Genomic DNA, 18,769 nt, shown 5'->3' with positions numbered 1-18,769 from the left:
GTCTTCCATGAAACTGGTCCCTGGTGCCAAAAAGGTTGGGGACCGCTGCTGAACAGGGTTGTAAAAATAGGATGCAACAAAAATGAGCACAAACGACAAGCCATATCCAGCTTTAAGTCAGAGAGGGCTCACACACCTATAGAAAAATAAGGCTTCCAAACCCTGCTTCCTTGAAAATTTCCAACCTGGGAGGGTAGGAATGAATCACCCTGAGCCTTTCATTGCTGCAAAATTTCAAGAACTATGATGAGGTTTTTAAAGTAATAACTACATTGATCAGCAGCAGGATGATTTAAAAAAAAAAAACAAAAAACAGTTTGTAATTCTGGTTTGACTCCTGCCCGTTTAGACAACGCAACTGGTCTGACTTAATGTCATTTTCAGGCTTCGATACAGCAGAGAGAAAAAGAAAAAAGTTTTCCTAATATGATTTTGCTTCTAAAGGAGCAGGTCAGGAGACTATTTGCTCTTTCTCTGGGCAAACTGTCTTCCCAGTTAAGAGTCATTGGTGCTCCTCAGTGTCAGTAAGAGTTTACATAGTTGCCATAGTATAAACTGAATTCTGTTTTAACTATGAGTTGCCCTTTTATTATAGACTTGACTGGAGAGACTCCCCCGGTGTAAATGAAGTGCCTTATTTATGAACAGCCAGGCCGCGGGGGCGAGAGCGCTTGGTGCTGGCCAGTGCCCGCCACGCACTGCTAATAAAGGCCTTCTCCGGGGGCAGAGTGCTGAGCACTGAGAGAAGAAAGCAGTAGTAAACAAGGTGTTTTACATTCAGGACAGCCTCTCTCTCATCTTAAAGTGTGTAATTGTGTTCTGGATAAATTATGGAAATTTAAAAAAAAAAAATCAGAAGTTGCTCATAGGGAAATAACCCTCTTTAAAAACAAGTAAATTTTCCGAGGCAGAGCCAAGAGAACCTTGGCAACGTCTCCCGGTGCTGGCCAGTGAAATGTGCAAGCTATATGGGCCACAGAATCTGACAGAACCGGGTTCAAACACAAGCTGGGCCACTTAGCTGAATTACATCAGGCAACTTATTTAAATGTGAGTCTGGGGTTTTTAGTCTTTAAAGTAGGGATCTTAAAAACTGTAGGGGTTTGAGAGGGAAAAGTGTGTAATGTAGCTAGCACGGTGCCTAGCACTGGATAAACACTTATTCTCTTTCCCATTTCCCTTTTCAGGTTCTCGCTTTAAGACTTGCCCCATCCCCTCCCTAAGGTGGCCATGTCATTGCTGCTAGTCTTTTGTATGATGCCATTGAAATGGAGTTTATAACAAAATGAGCTTTTAGGAAAGAATCCATGAGCTATGTTCATTGAAGATTAAATTAATAGGGGATTATATGCCAACTGCACTCCTACCCCTATGCCAGCCCTACCCATCTCTGCTGTCACGGTCATTACTAATCATCAAAATCAATTTTATCTTTAGATAATAAGCTTTCTCTTCATCATGATAGTAAATGTCCTGGTAACTTCTAGTTTACTACAGGAGACTTCCTTGTGAGTGACAACGCCTCTCCAGGGCCATAGTTTCAGTTTCAGAAATTGTGGGGTAAGTTGGGGAGTTATGGAGAATACAGTTGCTGGTATGAATCAAAATCCAGTTTGATTCTGTCTCCTAACCCTCACCAATATAGACCAATTAGGAATCAAAAATGTCTGCACATGCCAGCCATTGTTCCACCTTTAAAATAAATTACCTTGCTGTTAACAGCCTTATTTAACGGCTACAATGTATTGTAGCGCATGCACAGAACATGTGCTGTTTCTGCCATGACAGTGTATCTGCTAATTGAGTTTTAGAAAATCAGAAAGATTCTTAAAATGGATTCTTTAAGAAAGGCACCAAAGTTGCCTGTTTGTACCCTGCTACCTATCAAATTGTGTTTTGTAACAACCTAATTGTCATGATACCTATTTCAAGGGGAAATTTATCAAGTCACAGTGCACTCTTCTGTTTGGAAGAAATATTTGAGGATGTGAGCAGAAATTATTTTTACATAAAGGCTTCAGGCAGTTAAGAGTACTGACATACATACCATATTTTCATCACTGTCATTCACTTCCTCTGCCTCAAATAAATAGGTCATTATTATTCCATTTCAGCCATCTTATGGTGTCTCAAAATATGGAGCTCTGTTTAATACAACTGCCGTCCAGCTGACCCGTATAATTTATTGGTAATTTTTACAGAATGACATCCTTGGGCCACCACCATCAGCCAAGTCACTTTTCTATCTTTCAGCAAAATATTTCATTATCACTTATAATTTTTTAGCATTAGTTTTATAACCATGTTAACACAGCTAGGAACTGGCATTTTCTGAGACACTGGATTTTTAGTTGGCCTTAGCAATTTCAAAAAATAATACAGTAATGATGATGATACCACCATGGACTTGCAAAGACCATTATGTGCCAGAGTGCAGCAAGGACAAAAATTTGCAGATAGCAAAATTTTTTACATGAATGATTTGCTCAGCAATGACACATTAAAATGGTCTGGTCTTATATTACTTAATTATAAGTAATAATTAAGAATGTTTAGACTTTTTTAGAGAACAAACAAAAACCTCTGGTTCTGTTTTATTACCTTCATTGCTTAAAACACAAAATTATGGTCAACTCTCTCTGCTCCCATTCCTATATAAATGTTTTATAGCCCTAATATGAATATAGTATGCTACTGTGCTATTCTCAGAATATACTAGCCTTAGGATTTCGAATAAAGAGCTAGAATTAAAGCATATAGTTATTTCCACAGGAACTATTCTATTAGAGCATAATTGAATTGCAACTGGCTTTTAAGTCTCAGTGGCTAGAGGGATCTGTAAAGGCCTTGGTTTATGTTGAAAGGATTAATGCCTGTCATCAGGCCGCCTTTCCACATGTATCTTTTGTGAATTGAAGATTCTTATTTGTGTTGCTAATAAACTTCCTTCAGATAGACGAAATCCCTCCCACAGCCCAATAAGACCCCTTTTGGTATTCTGGTCTCCTCAAGGAAAGTCCCGTGACTTAAGACAGTTATAGCACTTGAGTCCTGCAGTTTAATTTTTCCTTAATTTTGTTAGTAGACTGGGCTACCCTGAGGATATAAAGGTGGTGGCCTTTCTGCACACACTTTTGCCAGGGCCAGCAAAACCACCTTGAAAAGCTCTCTTGATTGTCAGGAATTCCCTTCTCCTTGTTCTTTTCTCAAATCTGGGACTAAACTGCTCCCTCCAGCTGGGTTCTGAATTCTGTGTTTGCCACAGTAATCCACTAAGGGAAAAATAAGCATTTTTTTTTCTGATCACCTTTTCTCTTTGTTGTTATTCTGCAATGCTGTTCAGCACACTAAGCTTCCACTGCTGGATCAAGCAAGGGGAAATCTACCCTCTCACTCCCTACAAGCCCCTGGGCCTGCGTTCTCACACCCGGGTTAATTCCCTGGATCACAGAGCTCAAGGTCAGGTTTCATTTTGGTTTGCTCCTCAAGCACCAGGAATTTTTGTTTATCTGTGGCTCTAATAATTTTTTTTTTTCCTTATCCTTCTAGTTTCCTTTCTTCTAATCCTCTGCCAGGGGCTGGTCTATTTGTAGGTGGATTTGGCTTAGAGCCATCTCAGACACCCCTTCTCACACTTCCCCACTGTGTCCTGCCAAAAAAAGGATCCTTCAGCAGAAATATGATAGCAGGTGGAAATCCTCCATTTATTCTAATTGCATCTCTATTTATGCTGTCTCAATTTTTTTAGATTAGTATTTATCTTTGACCTTTGTTTCTTGGTGTGACAACGTTTTTTTAAGGAGTGAATAAGCTACCCTGGGTTGATATATAACAGCTACATAGGGACCCCCTTGAGAGCAGGATCCGTGAGCCTTTATTCTTGTATCCACACTACTCCCAACACATAATAGCCTAATAAATCTTTGAATTTGACGTCTGGAGAAATGATGGTGATGATGATGATGATAGCAGCAGCTACCATTTGTTCAGTTTTATGAGAAGCTAGACACAGTGCTAAATGCTTTATATTTATTATCTTTCTTCATCCCCCCAACAGCTCTAGAGATAGCTTTTAGTGACTGTCCCCATTTTGCAGATGGGAAACTGGCTCAGAAATTTTAAATAATTTTCCTGAGATCACATAGCTAAAAAGCAGTCTCTCTCTCCCCTTCCTGATTGACCATTACATCTGCTGCCCATACCACTCTTTCTGTTCTGTAAGTAGAAGTAGGGATTAGGTATCAGTTTTCACCCACATTGTCATTGCAGCTTTATTTATTTATTTATTTATTTATTTATTTATTTATTTATTTATTTGAGACAGGGTCTCGACGTGTTGCCTGAGCTGGAGTGCAGTGGCATCATCAAAACTCATTGCAACCTCCAACTCCTGTCCTTAAGCAATCCTCCTCCTTCAGTCTCCAAGTAGCTGGGACCATAGGTGCATGACACCACACCCAACTAATTTTTCTGGGTTTTTTTGTTTGTTTGTTTGATTGGTTTTTGTAGAGATAGGGTCTCACTATGTTGCTAAATCCTGGCCTTAAGGGATCCTCCCACTTCAGCCTCCCAAAGTGCTAAGATCATAGGTGTAAGCCACGCACCTGGCTCATTGCACCTTCTTCTTTTTTTTTTTTTTTTTTTTTGAGATAGTATCTCACTCTGTTGCCCGGGCTAGAGTGCCGTGGCATCAGCCTAGCTCACAGCAACCTCAAACTCCTGTGCTCAAGCGATCCTCCTGCCTCAACCTCCCGGGTAGCTGGGACTACAGGCACGCACCACCGTGCCCGGCTACTTTTTTCTATTTTTAGTTGTTTGGCTAATTTCTTTCCATTTATAGTAGAGAATGGGGTCTCACTCTTGCTCAGGCTGGTCTCGAACTCCTGAGCTCAAGCAATCCTCCCGCCTCGGCTTCCCAGAGTGCTAGGATTATAGGCGTGAACCACCATACTGGGCTTCATTGCAGCTGCTTAAAGGCTAGGACACTGTCTTGTATTTCTGAATCCCCTGCTGTGCCAGGTGCGGAATTGAACACTTGACAATTGCTTCATCTTTTGCTTCTAAATTGAAGTTTCCTCTCCTCCTACCTGTGCTGTGGATCACTTAGGACATTTATGAGATGCCTTAGCTGCTGTCACTAATCTTAGAAGCAACACACTAGAGCAGATCTGGAGATAAGCCTTACATCAAGGAGTTTGAAAGCCTTGACTTTTTGACATATTCTGAAAGAGATATTGTAAATGGCTGGCGGGGGTGGGGGGAAGGGGATCTGCAGAAGGGGGCATTGTTTCGGGGCTGCCTGGGGCTTTGGGTGCTTCACGAAGGTCTGAGTTTCTGAGAGCAGAGTAAGAAACTCTGAGCTGTAAGCCTTCCCTGGATTTTCTTGAGATCCCAAAGCGTCATAGTTGGTTAGGTCCTCACTCCCACGCAATGAACTGTCTACACACTGGGAATGCCAGCGTCCACTAGCAAGACGAGGTTATTTATTGAACCCTCCTACCTCCTTCCATTAAGTGGCCTTTCGGGTTTTCTGTGAGGTGACCAAATAGCTTAGCTCAAGGACAGGGAAGCTAAGGTTGACTGTATGTATCTTCCCTACTCCATTTGTGAGAGCTTCAGCTCCTCACAAAAGCCAGTACTCCTCAGTGCACTGCTCAACTGCACAAAGTGCTAGAGGCTGAAACCTTGGCATCACAACTTCTGAGAGAGCACAGCGATCTCAGGCATAGTTGTATTTTGTCCGTAGACCTATCTTGGATTGATAGACTCGTTTGTGGACTATGGGAAAAGCTATGAGAGCTACGCCAAATGTTGCTACTTGTGTTCACTTCCTAATTATGCTGCTTATTTCTCATTTTAATTGATTGCACTGACCACATTTTAATTGATGAAAATATTTTTCTGACCCTTTTCTCCCCTTTTTTTAAGGTGATGGACAGAATTTGTTTACGAAAGACGTCACAGTGATCGAGGGAGAAGTTGCGACCATCAGCTGCCAAGTCAATAAGAGTGACGACTCCGTGATTCAACTCCTGAATCCCAACAGGCAGACCATTTATTTCAGGGACTTCAGGCGTGAGTTTCCATCCCCATAGTAGTAGACGGCAACTTTTTTTTCCTACATGTTGTCTTGATAAAGAGATTGCTAAGGCCACCTTTTTTAAATTTAATGTTAGATGCTTAAAGTTTAGTCAATTCTTTAGAGGGAAGAAGAGACAGGCAATCATAATCTTTCTACTTAATAGAAACCTTGAATGGTCCCTTTTAAAAGTAAGGCCGTCTTACTTTTGCAATAGGAATTGATTGTAGTAATTCAAGGTGAATTGCAATTGAGTCCCAAATACTTAGCTGACACAAACAACTCAAATAGGGTAAGGCAAGGAAAATACAGCATTCTGAAAGGTAATCCGTTTGGTTTGAAGATTGAAATTTTCAAGGCAATATGTGCCTATAAAGATAAAACCAAATCTTCTCTTACCATAGCCTCTGGCATATGGAGGTGTCCATATGCTGAAATCTTTCCAAATATAATATAACAAAAGCCAATAATCAAAACTAAATTATGTATAATAGAAATGGTTCATATGGGTGTCAGGGCCTGGCAAGAGCAAGAATCAGGTCTTTTGAAAAAATTATTCTTTGAGAATATTGGTGCCTTACCCAAGCAAATGTCAAGCATGTCCCTTCCCAGCTGCTTGTCCCTTCTCCCCAAAACCTTGGGGACATTCATGACCTGTGGAAAGGTTGATAAACCTAAGAAACATTTAAGAGGATGAGGGAGGTTAAAAGGAAGAAGCCAGCTTCTTATTCTTAAAGTGAATTTCTGTCATTGTATACTGAGCTAGCCTTTACCAAGATTAATAGAAGGACTTTCAAAGAGAACATTTGAAATAAATAAGAAGCCCACATACGTTGCTTCTGCGGTGATTTCCGGCTTGATGCCTAATCAGTTTCATACTGTGAAGCTGAATGTGGTTGAGAAACTGGAGGGCAGGTTTAAGGCCTCTGCAGGGCCCAGGTCATCTACTTTTGGCAGCCCTACCTCAAATTGTATCAAATGTGTCAAGATGCATCCCAGTTAAATAGGATTATTTTGCTGCAACGTTTTGTACATGATTTTTCATTTTTCTTTTGAAATTCATAGTAATGATTTTTTTCTTTCATAATTTGGAACCACTTTTTTTTAAGGTGTTGGAATTTTTGAGGCACTTTAAGAGCCCATAGGCCCTAGTCCCTGAATTTCCAGTGTCCAAAGGCTAAGAGTGTCCTGATACCCTGGCATCAGGGAACTTGTGACCTGCCCTTTTCTTCTGTTTTCTTTATGCCTATCTCTGATAGAAAACCTGGAGGAATTTATGAATAAGTGTTGAATACTGACAGCACTTGGAATTGTGCCAAGGTAGGGGTGTGTGTGGGTGTGTAAGTATGTGTGTACTCACTCACACATGTTACCCCTGTGCATAAGTTTTCTTTGGACAGGGTTATTTGTCGACACAAAGTGATCATAAAAGCTCAAAATAATAACTCAAGATGTACAAAGAGCCAGGCGTGGTGGCTCACTCCTGTAGTTCCAGCTACTCAGGAGGCTGAGGTGGGAGGATCACTTGAGGCCAAGAATGTGAGACCAGCCTGGGCAACATAGTGAGACTCTACCTCTGAAAAATTTGAAAGTTAGCCAGGCATCATGGCATGCACCCATAGACCTAGCTACTTGGGAGGCTGAGGTGACAGGCTCCCTTGAGCCCAGGAGTTAATGCCTGGGTGATATGGGAGACCCTGTCTCTTAAAAAAATAAAAACATTATTTTTCTGCTTTTTAGCTGCCTTTCTAGCCATCTTTTTCCTCGCCTAATTGAGGAAAATAGTCTGTGCATTGTCTTTCTCACAATCACTAATTCTGTGTTTTGTTTCACAGCTTTGAAGGACAGCAGGTTTCAGTTGCTGAATTTTTCTAGCAGTGAACTCAAAGTGTCATTGACAAACGTCTCAATTTCTGATGAAGGGAGGTACTTTTGCCAGCTCTACACTGACCCCCCGCAGGAAAGCTACACCACCATCACGGTCCTGGGTAAGAAATGCACGTGGGGCTTATCCCAGGAAATGGGCTGGGGGTGGCCCTTGCCACCAGATGGCTTCCCGCAGCAAGGAAAAGGTTAATAGTGGATTTTACTGTTCAGACTTGTTTTAGGAAGAATCACCGCCCATCTTGCTGAATTTTAAAAATAGCCTATTTTACCAAATGCTCTAAGGAATGGCAATCAGCAGTCTTTATAGATTCCACCTGCTCTTGGGTTTCAAACCTCAAGCTTCAGAAGCAAAGATCAAGAGAATTTAAAGCCCTCAAATGAATCACTCACCACATGAAATGTTATTGCTTCTAACTATCGGGGACTTTTTTTTCCTTCTGTGTGGGAGAGGGGGAGGTGGGCTACCAAATCTGCACCCCATGGCAGAGTTCTGTTACAAAATCCATGTAATCATTTTTCCTTTTGAGTTACAGCCTCATTTTAATATTGTTCACCTCCTTTTCTTTGCCTTTACTTATAGCCTTATTTATTGCTTATCCTCTATTATGTATGCTGTAAAAATCGTACCGCATGAACATGAACACATACTTTGCCACAAATTGCAATTGGACATAAAAGAGTTAAGAGTTCCTTAACTGATAATAAGCACAGAACTGTCAACAGGCTGCTAGGTGCAACTCTAGTAAATTGTGTGTCTTCATTTATGATATTATGATCACTAGATTGTGATTTTCAGCAAAATCCCGGTAGCTGGGTTTCCGTGTTTATATTTTGATATAGTCAACAGATATTCCTAGGTTGAGGTGGTCTGAATTAGTCACCTTTTAGACAAACATCTATGCCTGTGCATAACACCAGCTGATCTGGAGTTTTGAAACTGAATTTTCAAGGACGTACATTATAGCGTGAGGCAAGATCTCTGATTTACACCTTCAGGAAGATGATGAATCAAAGTCTATTTGAGGCGGCAGACTGCAGCTTTTCGGTGTAATGATATGAAGATTAAAGAGGAAAGATAAATATGAAGGACATTTTTGCTTGGGATGTGTGCACATATATGTATTTATGGATGTACATATTGAGCTGCTGCCTCATTACTCTATTTAAACACAGCTGTAAAAGAGAAAATATTTTTTTTGTTCATTAAGTTAAAACATGTCCCTGAAGCTTACATATATGCTCTAGACAAGAGGGGTACTGATTTTAGAAAGTCATGTTGAAAGTCTGTCCATACAATTTTTAATGTGGTCTGTGTTTACTGACAGATGGCTTTTAGCTGTTGATATTTGTCATGATTGTGGTTTCAACCTGTGTTAGACCTGCAGAAATAGTAAGCATAAGAGGTTTCGCAGGAATGGCTATTTTGGTGTTTTGCAGATGAACCAAATTCACAAGCATAAATTTAAAGTTTTCCGTCTGCTTGCTTTTGTAGAAGTATTTAAAAACACTATTTGCTTATTGGAGTAAGTCATTAGCTTCATGGACTTCAAAATAACCATCCACATGTCCATCCATTGACCCACCATTGTTTATGGCATTTCCACAAAAGTGACAGTTGGCAATGAAATGGAATGTATTTGTAGTGTTCTGAATTTTCAGAGTATTTTACTCTATATACCTTTAAGTATTTACATCTTGGTTTCACAAAAGAAAAATGATGATAACAGAGGCTAACCATCTTGTCCAGGTTACAAAGCACTCCGCAAGAATCAAGAATCTTGGAATTTGAAACAGACCTTACTATTCTATCTCACAACCTTGGATCTTCTAGTTTAGGTGGTTTATAATTAAATCCTGAATGCTCCTATTTCATGATTTTTTTTCCCTGAATGCACACATCTTTTGTTCTCTGGGTTACATCTGGCCATTGGCAAGCAGTTACTATTGCCTATTGTTTTCTAGTGACTGGTACATTTTTTCCCAGAACTACTGCATTGGACCAGTTTGACTATGAATACACCTTGTGCTTAGGAGTCAGCATACCAGCACTAGGATTTTGAAAGGCATCATACCTATAATCCTTTTGGAGGCCTGATTATTCTAGAAGTAATAATTTCCTGCTTATATTTTATACAAGCATTAACTTAAATATACTTGAAAGTAATGCTTTCAAGTATCAAAAGTAGTAGATGTTCTTTTTTGCAGATATTATGCATTCATTTAATATTCTTTCCATTGAATTTACTCTAGGATTCCTTGACAGAGCAAAATTGTTGTCATCAGTGTTTGAGTCTTTCATTTTCCAAAATCTGACAATTTCCACCGATACTCGTACTTTCAAACCTTTCTCCTAAGGTTTCGAGTTTTCAGATATTATAATGAATGAAGAATGACATTAGCATCTTGGTTGCTATCTACAGTTCTGTGAAAAGGACTCCATATATACTTATACAGCTGTCAAACTTGTTGATAGGTTGAAGATGCTCATTTTAGTGCATGTCTATTAGGTATTTGGTGCATTCAGCAAAAATTTCAGCATAATTATAAATTATAGAGATAGGTATTTGTTAATGTTATCTATGCTATTCTATCTCATCCATGTAAAATTTGAAAATGCTCCTGATACTTTGCATGTATGTGGGTGCCTTTTAGGAAATTCATTCATTCACTTCCACTTGTGATGAGTTTGTTTCTTTCCCCAGAACACATTGTAGGACTCTCTTTATACTACTGTTCATGAGAGGAGATGAACAAGAGAGAGAATACACTGCTTTAAGATTAATATAGTTACTGATAATAGTAGCCAATATTATCACAGTCCTGTCCTTCTAAGATTAGTGTTCACTCTTAAGATTCCAGGAACAGGAGAACCTAATTATTTTAAAGGGTCTTGGAGTGAGATTTCACATACTGATCAGCTTTAAGCCTCCTCTTTTGTTGTAATTAATCTGACTCATCTTGATATTGCTGATTTTTGTTAAATGTTGTAGGCGTAATATTTATAATTAGCTCTCTTATAGATTTGAGGTTAGCTGAGAAGAACCTTGACATTTCATTGCTATTTTCTCGTATTTTCCTCTATGTGATTTTCATTCAGGTTTTCATCTATATGCACCTCCTTAGAAATATCTTTGGTTATTTTCATTAATGGCTGCAGGCATCTTTTACTAAATGTGTCTGTTTAGTGGACCGTGTGTAAGTGTATTCTCTGGTTAGCAACGGCTTTAATTCATTTTTCTTATAAATGGATTTTATACTTTACTAACCTCTTTTGTATTAGAGTAGACATTATGAAGTTAAAGGGAAAACAGGGTAGAATTGATAGACTAAAATAAATTTTAAGATTTTCTGGTCCCACCCTCTTTTTTCAGAAAGACAGATTTAAATCGCCTCATTTATATTTTCCAAAGCTTTCTTGCTCTTAAAAAATATCTGAGAGAAGTCAACTTTATAACATATCAATAAACCATCATGACTCACATATTAGATTTTATTTTATATTTATAAACTAAACAACTCCCACTATACTTGCCTATTTCTTCTAATCTTAGCAAAGATCAGAAATACTCTTCACAATCTTGAGAAAACTATTTATGAACTTGGAAAAAAATCATTCAGCTATTTCTCAGGATGATGATCTCAACAATATAGAAGTCCCTTATTTTCTCCACTGGACATATTTTCCAATGCTTTTGAAGTTTCCCTACTTTTTTCCTTTAGCCATAGACTTAAAGATGATGTCAACTCTTCAGGCAAATAGTCCCAGGAACTAGCATTGGTCCAGGACTCACTCCAAAGGGTTTATAGAACATTAGAGCGTATCTGTTGCAATAGAGGGGGAATTAACATGCATAATACCAAACAGTAAGAAATCCAGATGAGAGGGCCTAGCTGCCCATCAAGCCATCAAGCTCTTAGCCCCCAAACAAAATCTAGAGGAGACAGTGAATTTTCCTCTGTCTTTATCTGTACCTGTCCCTTTTTATTTCCTTACTTTGAACCAGCAGACATTATTGATAATATGAAAAGAATGTACCATCATCTTTATGACCAAGCAGAGGAATGAGCACTTTCCATCACAAAAAGCCGTTGAAGATGAACAGGAACTGGAGGTTAGGAGAAGCCTGAGGTGAGAGATAAGGTGTTTTCAGGCGCAGCACAAGAAGCAAGTGAGTGAAGGAAAGACACCCAGTAAGACAGGCAACAACTATCTGACAGAAGATGTTTGAGGCTAAATTCCATTAAGACTTGACAGTGACACATAGCAGAATTTTGTAACAACTCCTGGATCTGTCCCATTAAGAGGATTCCCAGGTTTCCCCCGAGTGACCATCAAAGTGTTCCTCCCAAAGAACTACAGATAAAGTGGGATCTGCTCTGCCACATTCTGTAGGGATTTCCAGGATTGTCAGTAGTGTTAGCTATCTGCCCTTTGTCATGTCCTTCCTGAAATTCATACCCCATCAGTTACATTACTCAATTACAGTTCTCACTGAAAGCCATTGCGTATGTCAACATCAAAAATTATTTTCATTACAGTATTTTTATTTTTGTCTGGACCTTGAAAGGTATTATTTTTATTCGATTTTTCATTCTTTCATCTGTTGAGAAGACATTCCTATGTCTTTTACTCCTCAGTTGTAAAAGTTCATTTCCTCTTATACTCTTCTTCGTTGCTTACCAAGGTCTTACTTTCTTTCAGCTTGGACAATCTTGTCCTCAGATATTTGATCTCACAATAGCATTTTTCAATATTCCTATTATACTGCACTAGAGTGCAATAGTATGTGTTGGTCCTAAACATTCCCTATCAACTGTCTAGGTACGTGTGATGAAAATCTATAACTTACCTGTGTGTCGTCTAGCATGGATAAACTACAGAAAGGACACAGCCAGCTGAAGCCATCCCATTTCTTTTGTCACTGCCTTCCTGTGTCTCTTAAAATGCTAGCAGATGCACAACTCAAATTGGATGTTATCTCTCTTTTTGCTTGCTACCCTAACTTATGAGTTAGGGTAGTTCTTTGCCATGTTTAACTACTCATTTGTACCATATCATATTATTTAATAGCAACATATCCAAGTGAGCAAATATGTAGTTTTTCCTTGTATACAGGGAACAAATAAGAGGGACGCTTTTGCTCTAGTAGTTACACCACCACACTATCTTGCTGGGGAAATATATGCAACAAATCATTTTACTTTTACTTTTCTGTCATTCTCTACGGGAATTTTCCATCTGCTCCTATTCAGTGTAAAAGTCTTCCCGTGGGCAGAATTTTCACGTTGGACTAGAACAGTTGGAAATCCCAAATACATGGTTTAATCCCATAATTTATTGAAGCAGTATCAGAGATTTATTATTCAACTTGATCATCAGGATGGCATGTTTATACATATTTAATTTCTTGTTTCTCTTCTGAGTTGAGAAACTTATTAATCATAAGTCTCAGAACTGTCTTTGCTTATTCATGGTGGTCAGGACACATATTCTTAGATTCACTCTACTGAATTCGGTATTCTTACTGATTTTTATTTCAAGAGCCTCAGTCTTGGGATAAGGTTGCACCTTCTATGAAGTTTCAATGTCAACTCGGTTTCATAAAAGATAATATATTTTCATCATCATCATCATCACCACCATCATGCTACATACTCTTGATTCAATATTCAGCATTTCAGCCCCCAAATCTTTTATCTTGACCATTTTTTCCCATATATATTTAATATACTCACAGAAGGGTTGTTTTAATTCTGATATATTAAATCTATTTGCAAACACTCAAGTCTCTTGCCTTTGATTTCTAAAATCTGGAACATAGGAATTTAGAATATAGAAAATCATTTCAAACCAATTGGCATTTCCTATATTACTGCATCTTCATATCCAAAGGATTTTATTACTACACTGTGCATCAGAGGTCAAGATTATATTCTGGATCTCTATGAATCATTTTAATTAAATGAATCTGGTTCTGAGGCACAATTTTTCTGCGTATGAGTGATTGTTTTAAGGGACTCAAAGTTTTTTATCTTTGCTGGAATCTTTCATTTGAAGATTGAAATGCAAAGGTTGAATTCAGGGAGAAATATTGCTTTTACGGGCTTCTGGGTGATAATTTCAGTAGTATGTACTCCTCTTTTATATTCACTTTCTGGTCAATTTTCTAATGACCAATTGGTGGCTAATATCTATATTGTTATAAGTTGGTCAATGATAATGTAGGAGTGGGAGACTGGTCATTTTATAAGGCATATTTAGGAGAGAAATTCTATATTAACTGATTTTGCAGATTTTGCATAATTCCCTTTATTTGGTGATCACTTGACATTTCTTCTCCCCCTTTCCTCCATGACAGTGTGTTTTAAATTCTCATCAGGAATGTCCATTAATTATCTCCTTTTTGATAGCAATAGAGCTAGTTTCCAATGAAGAGAAGAATACATCCAGAAATGGATTCTGTGTTTATAAAGCACATGTGTTTAATTTGCAGTCCCACCACGTAACCTGATGATCGATATCCAGAAAGACACTGCCGTGGAAGGTGAGGAGATTGAAGTCAACTGCACTGCCATGGCCAGCAAACCAGCCACAACTATCAGATGGTTCAAGGGGAACACGGAGCTGAAAGGTAAGATGCAGATTGCCCTGTACTGAAGTAGTTAGTTAGCACTTGATTCTAGCAGGTATGCCTTTGTGGAAATTAAAGACAAATACAAAAATATGCCCCTGAAACAAGAGTACTCATTTAGATATGGTTTATAATCAATGGCTAAATATTAAATATGTCTGAGGCCAAAGCATAACAGCACTTTAGTATTCTAATTCGTATCTTCATTCTGTGGTGATATCTGTTGTTCTACTCAGGTGCCCAGAAAGAACTAATGCTGTATACTAGAATTCTTTGTGCCAGGAAGAACTTCTATTAGGGGTTTACCCTAAGCTCAGGCTGTCTATATGTGTACCCTCAATTCTCGTTGCTTTTACTGTATCTTTGTAGAGACCGTGAGTGGGTCAAAACCCCAAATTCTTATTGTATACATCTTTTTAAATGTCAAACGGTCTTTCACATGATGAATTCCACATCATGCTGACATCTATTGCACTATCAGCTGTGTTGCCTATATGCTTTCCTGCAAGAATGGTTGCATGAAGTGGACTAAGAATTTTATTTTAATTGTGAATTTACAGAGACCAACTCTCTTGTGAAACCTGTAATTTAGTGGCCCAATTCAACAGCCTATTCTTGTGCAAAGTCTCTGATTTTGTGATGGCAGTACAGGCAGCTCTTTATCCCTGCTCTGTTGGTGTTACCCCCAGTTCTGGCCCATCCCATGTTTAATTCCTGGATCCTCAAATACCTGCCACTTCGGCTGTTGCATTAAATAAAGGATAAAGCATATACCCTGTTTAACCAATTTTTATCAGTTAATTCCCTTATGTATGTCAGCATTCCAATTCCTTCCTTTTCAAGTTTGCCCTGCAATTAAAACCCTTGGCAAGGCCGGGCGCGGTGGCTCACGCCTGTAATCCTAGCTCTTGGGAGGCCGAGGCGGGCGGATTGCTCAAGGTCAGGAGTTCAAAACCAGCCTGAGCAAGAGCGAGACCCTGTCTCTACTATAAATAGAAAGAAATTAATTGGCCAACTGATATATATATAAAAAATTAGCCGGGCATGGTGGCGCATGCCTGTAGTCCCAGCTACTCGGGAGGCTGAGGCAGCAGGATTGCTTGAGCCCAGGAGTTTGAGGTTGCTGTGAGCTAGGCTGACGCCACGGCACTCACTCTAGCCTGGACAACAAAGCAAGACTCTGTCTCAAAAAAAAAAAAAAAAAAAAAAAAAAACCCTTGGCAAAAGACTCAGGGGCTGACCTTCTCTAGCTATTTAACAGAAATGCTAGCTATGTGCCTCAGTTTCCTCTAAAATGGGAATGATGATGTCACATACCTTATGGGGTTCTTATGAAGGTGAAATGAGTGAATATTTGTAAAGCATTTAGCTAATACCTGGGCCAAGGTAAGTGCTGTATATGCACTTGTTAAATAAAGAGTGTAAGGAAGAAAAGAATAAGCCCTTTTAGAAAGGGGATAGAGAAATCTATATCAGGAAACAGATAAATCTATATATAACAGCTTAAGTTTCAAAAAGCTTGTTCTGTTTTAATCTCCTATTTTCTAGGTATGGTTTTGGAAGGAAAGAGTTTCTCATTTCCTCTCTGCCTTTCTGTCTAAGTGAATTGAGCCATTAAATGTGTACCGATAAGTACAAAACATTAAAAGAAAGTTAATGGTGTGCCGTGTTCCTGGGAGTGCTGAGTTCAGGAAGGGACTGGCTTGGCCTATTCATCCCATCCGGAAGCCTCCTCCCTCCTTTTCTGGGTGTTCTTGGACGTGTCTCCCTCTGGCCCAAAGCCCTGTATCTTACTTTGCTCTAGCCCACTGCCACTGCATTTTTGTGGTCTTCCAAAAGTCTCAGAGTTTAAACATTTCAATTACAATTTCAATTATGTAAATCCATTTAGTTACTTTCTCTCTTAATTGTTGATGATGGGGGTAGGCAAAGGGGGTTGTTTATATCTCTACCGCTGATTGAATTACTTAGGGGATTTGGATGATGTCCTGGAATTGTTAAATGGCATGACAGCCTAGTAGATATTTCAAGTTCAGATGGTTGTAGGGATGAAAAGCACTTTTCTTTTTCTCCTCTTGAATACATTGCGCAGCCAGATGTTAAAAATGTTTCGACTTACAGCTGAGTTTTTGTGGGAGGGTTTAAGATAGAAGGAACATATGTAATATATTTCAGTAAAAATAGTGTATATTATTTGGGGTTGAAGTATATCTTAAATACTATTCTGCAAGGTTGAAAAGTAGGAAATTAAAGGAAATAATCATTTTGTCAGTTAACTATCCACAGATTACCCTCATCTCAAGTGACCTCCATAGACATTCATTAAAATAGCAATGTTGGGATGTGGGAGAAAGGGGAGGGTGTGTAATAACAGATTCACCTAACTCTGGCTTCTTGATACATTCTCTGCCCCTCAGGCAAATCGGAGGTGGAAGAGTGGTCAGACATGTACACGGTGACCAGTCAGCTGATGCTAAAGGTGCACAAGGAGGACGATGGGGTCCCGGTAATCTGTCAGGTGGAACACCCTGCAGTCACTGGAAACCTGCAGACCCAGCGGTATCTAGAAGTGCAGTGTGAGTACCCGAGTATCTTACTCTGAGGGCACAGAGTAGCAGTTGCATAAAAACATTTCAGATACCATTTGTTAGATGCCTTCATTTTCTATAGCATAGATTGAGTTTTTATCTTGTCTTGGTAGAAAAATAATCAAAGGATTATCTTTCTGAAATACCATATTGCCATTTTACAAAGTGCCGATGAAGATTTGAAAACACTATATTTAACCCAAATATAAAAGTGAAATAATTCCAATCTGTTCCAACATATGACCGAATTAATTAATTTCTTTGAATATAGACTACTGTTATTTCTAACATCAAAATCTAAGGTAATTTTCCCCCCTTTTTATAATCTCATAGTAAGTACTAATTTTTTTTAGAAGGGATTTTATTCCCATTCTACGTCAGCATTTTGTTTTAAAATGCATGTTCCCTTCCATTTTGCCTTAAATCATAGCAATGAGTTGAAAAGTCAAACTCTTTGGAATCATTGCCACAATCTTGATGGCTTTGTCAATACAGCTAGATCATAGCAAGGGAGATTGTCTCCTTACTGTGCCCTGAATACTGTGGACTGAATACATTCTCCTCATCCCCTGTGGACCCTTCCACTTAAGAGGAAAAAAATCTCTTTTCTGCACAAATCATTTTTGTGCCAATGTAGTGGCCAAGTAGCAAGCTTCTCACTTTTATCAAAAGGCTTCTATAACTTGGCCTCTGAAAAGTTCCAGGTGATAGTTGGGTATGCATAGTGAAAACGTTACAGGAGTTTGGTTGGGGTGCTAGTGATTTGGTGTATATGAAGCAAAAGCATCACCCTCTGTGGATGGGTTTCCTAGGGTTTCCACAAACTGGTGGCTTCAAACAACAGGCATTTATTCTCTCATACTTCTGGAGGCCAGAAGTCCAAAATCAGCAGGACTGCACTCCCTCCAGAGACTCTAGGGGAAGATCCGTTCTTGCCTCTTTCAGCTTCGGGGGCTCCAGGAGTTCTTTGGCTTGTGGCTTCATAACTCCATTCTCTGCCTTTGGCTTCACATAACTGACTCCTCTTCTCTGTGTCTCTCTCCTCTGTGGGTTTCTTATAAGGACACTTGTCACTGGATGCAGGGCCCCCCCAGGTGATCTGGAATGGTCTCCTCTCAAGATCCTTAAGTTAATTGCATCTGCAAAGACCCTTTTTCCAAATTAGGCCACATTCACAGGTTCTAGGATTTAAAATGTGGACATATCTTTGGGGGACACCATTCAACCCAATACAGTCCATATCATGTTTTTAACTTGCCTGAGCAAGACAGGGGAGCAGGGTTATAAAAAACATTGCTTCTAAGAGACCATCCCATTCTAGCCTTTCCTTACTCTGTGAGCTTGGCTCAATTTAACATTACATAATGCAGGTTTTTCTTGTTAATTCATTTCATCTACTTCATTATATAGCTTCATTATGGGCATCATGCTTATAATTTTCATATCACTAAAACTATTGTGGTGTAATGTCCCTATAATGGAAAACAGAAATGATCAGATATTATCTAAATTAGCAGATAGTAGATTTCTTGTGACTTTGTTAATATCTAATTCATTTAAGCAAACTTAATATCCATTAACTT

The 18,769-nt window shown here is 39.0% G+C and overlaps 1 protein-coding gene across 1 annotated transcript in view; it reads left to right on the top strand.

Moving 5' to 3' along the window:
* The window catches only part of CADM1 (cell adhesion molecule 1), a 721,502-nt gene that overhangs the window by 651,837 nt on the left and 50,896 nt on the right, over positions 1–18,769 (top strand). The window contains exons 3-6 of the mRNA XM_012748005.2: positions 5,929–6,075; positions 7,915–8,067; positions 14,461–14,598; positions 17,016–17,174. Of these exons, the coding sequence (XP_012603459.1) occupies positions 5,929–6,075; positions 7,915–8,067; positions 14,461–14,598; positions 17,016–17,174 (597 nt within the window). The remainder of the gene's footprint in view (positions 1–5,928; positions 6,076–7,914; positions 8,068–14,460; positions 14,599–17,015; positions 17,175–18,769) is intronic.

The sequence above is a fragment of the Microcebus murinus genome, chromosome 4 (genome assembly GCF_040939455.1).
Source record: "Microcebus murinus isolate Inina chromosome 4, M.murinus_Inina_mat1.0, whole genome shotgun sequence".
Classification (NCBI taxonomy): Eukaryota; Metazoa; Chordata; class Mammalia; order Primates; family Cheirogaleidae; genus Microcebus; species Microcebus murinus.
Note: the sequence above shows the minus strand (reverse complement) of the source record. Positions and strands in the feature narration are given on the sequence as shown.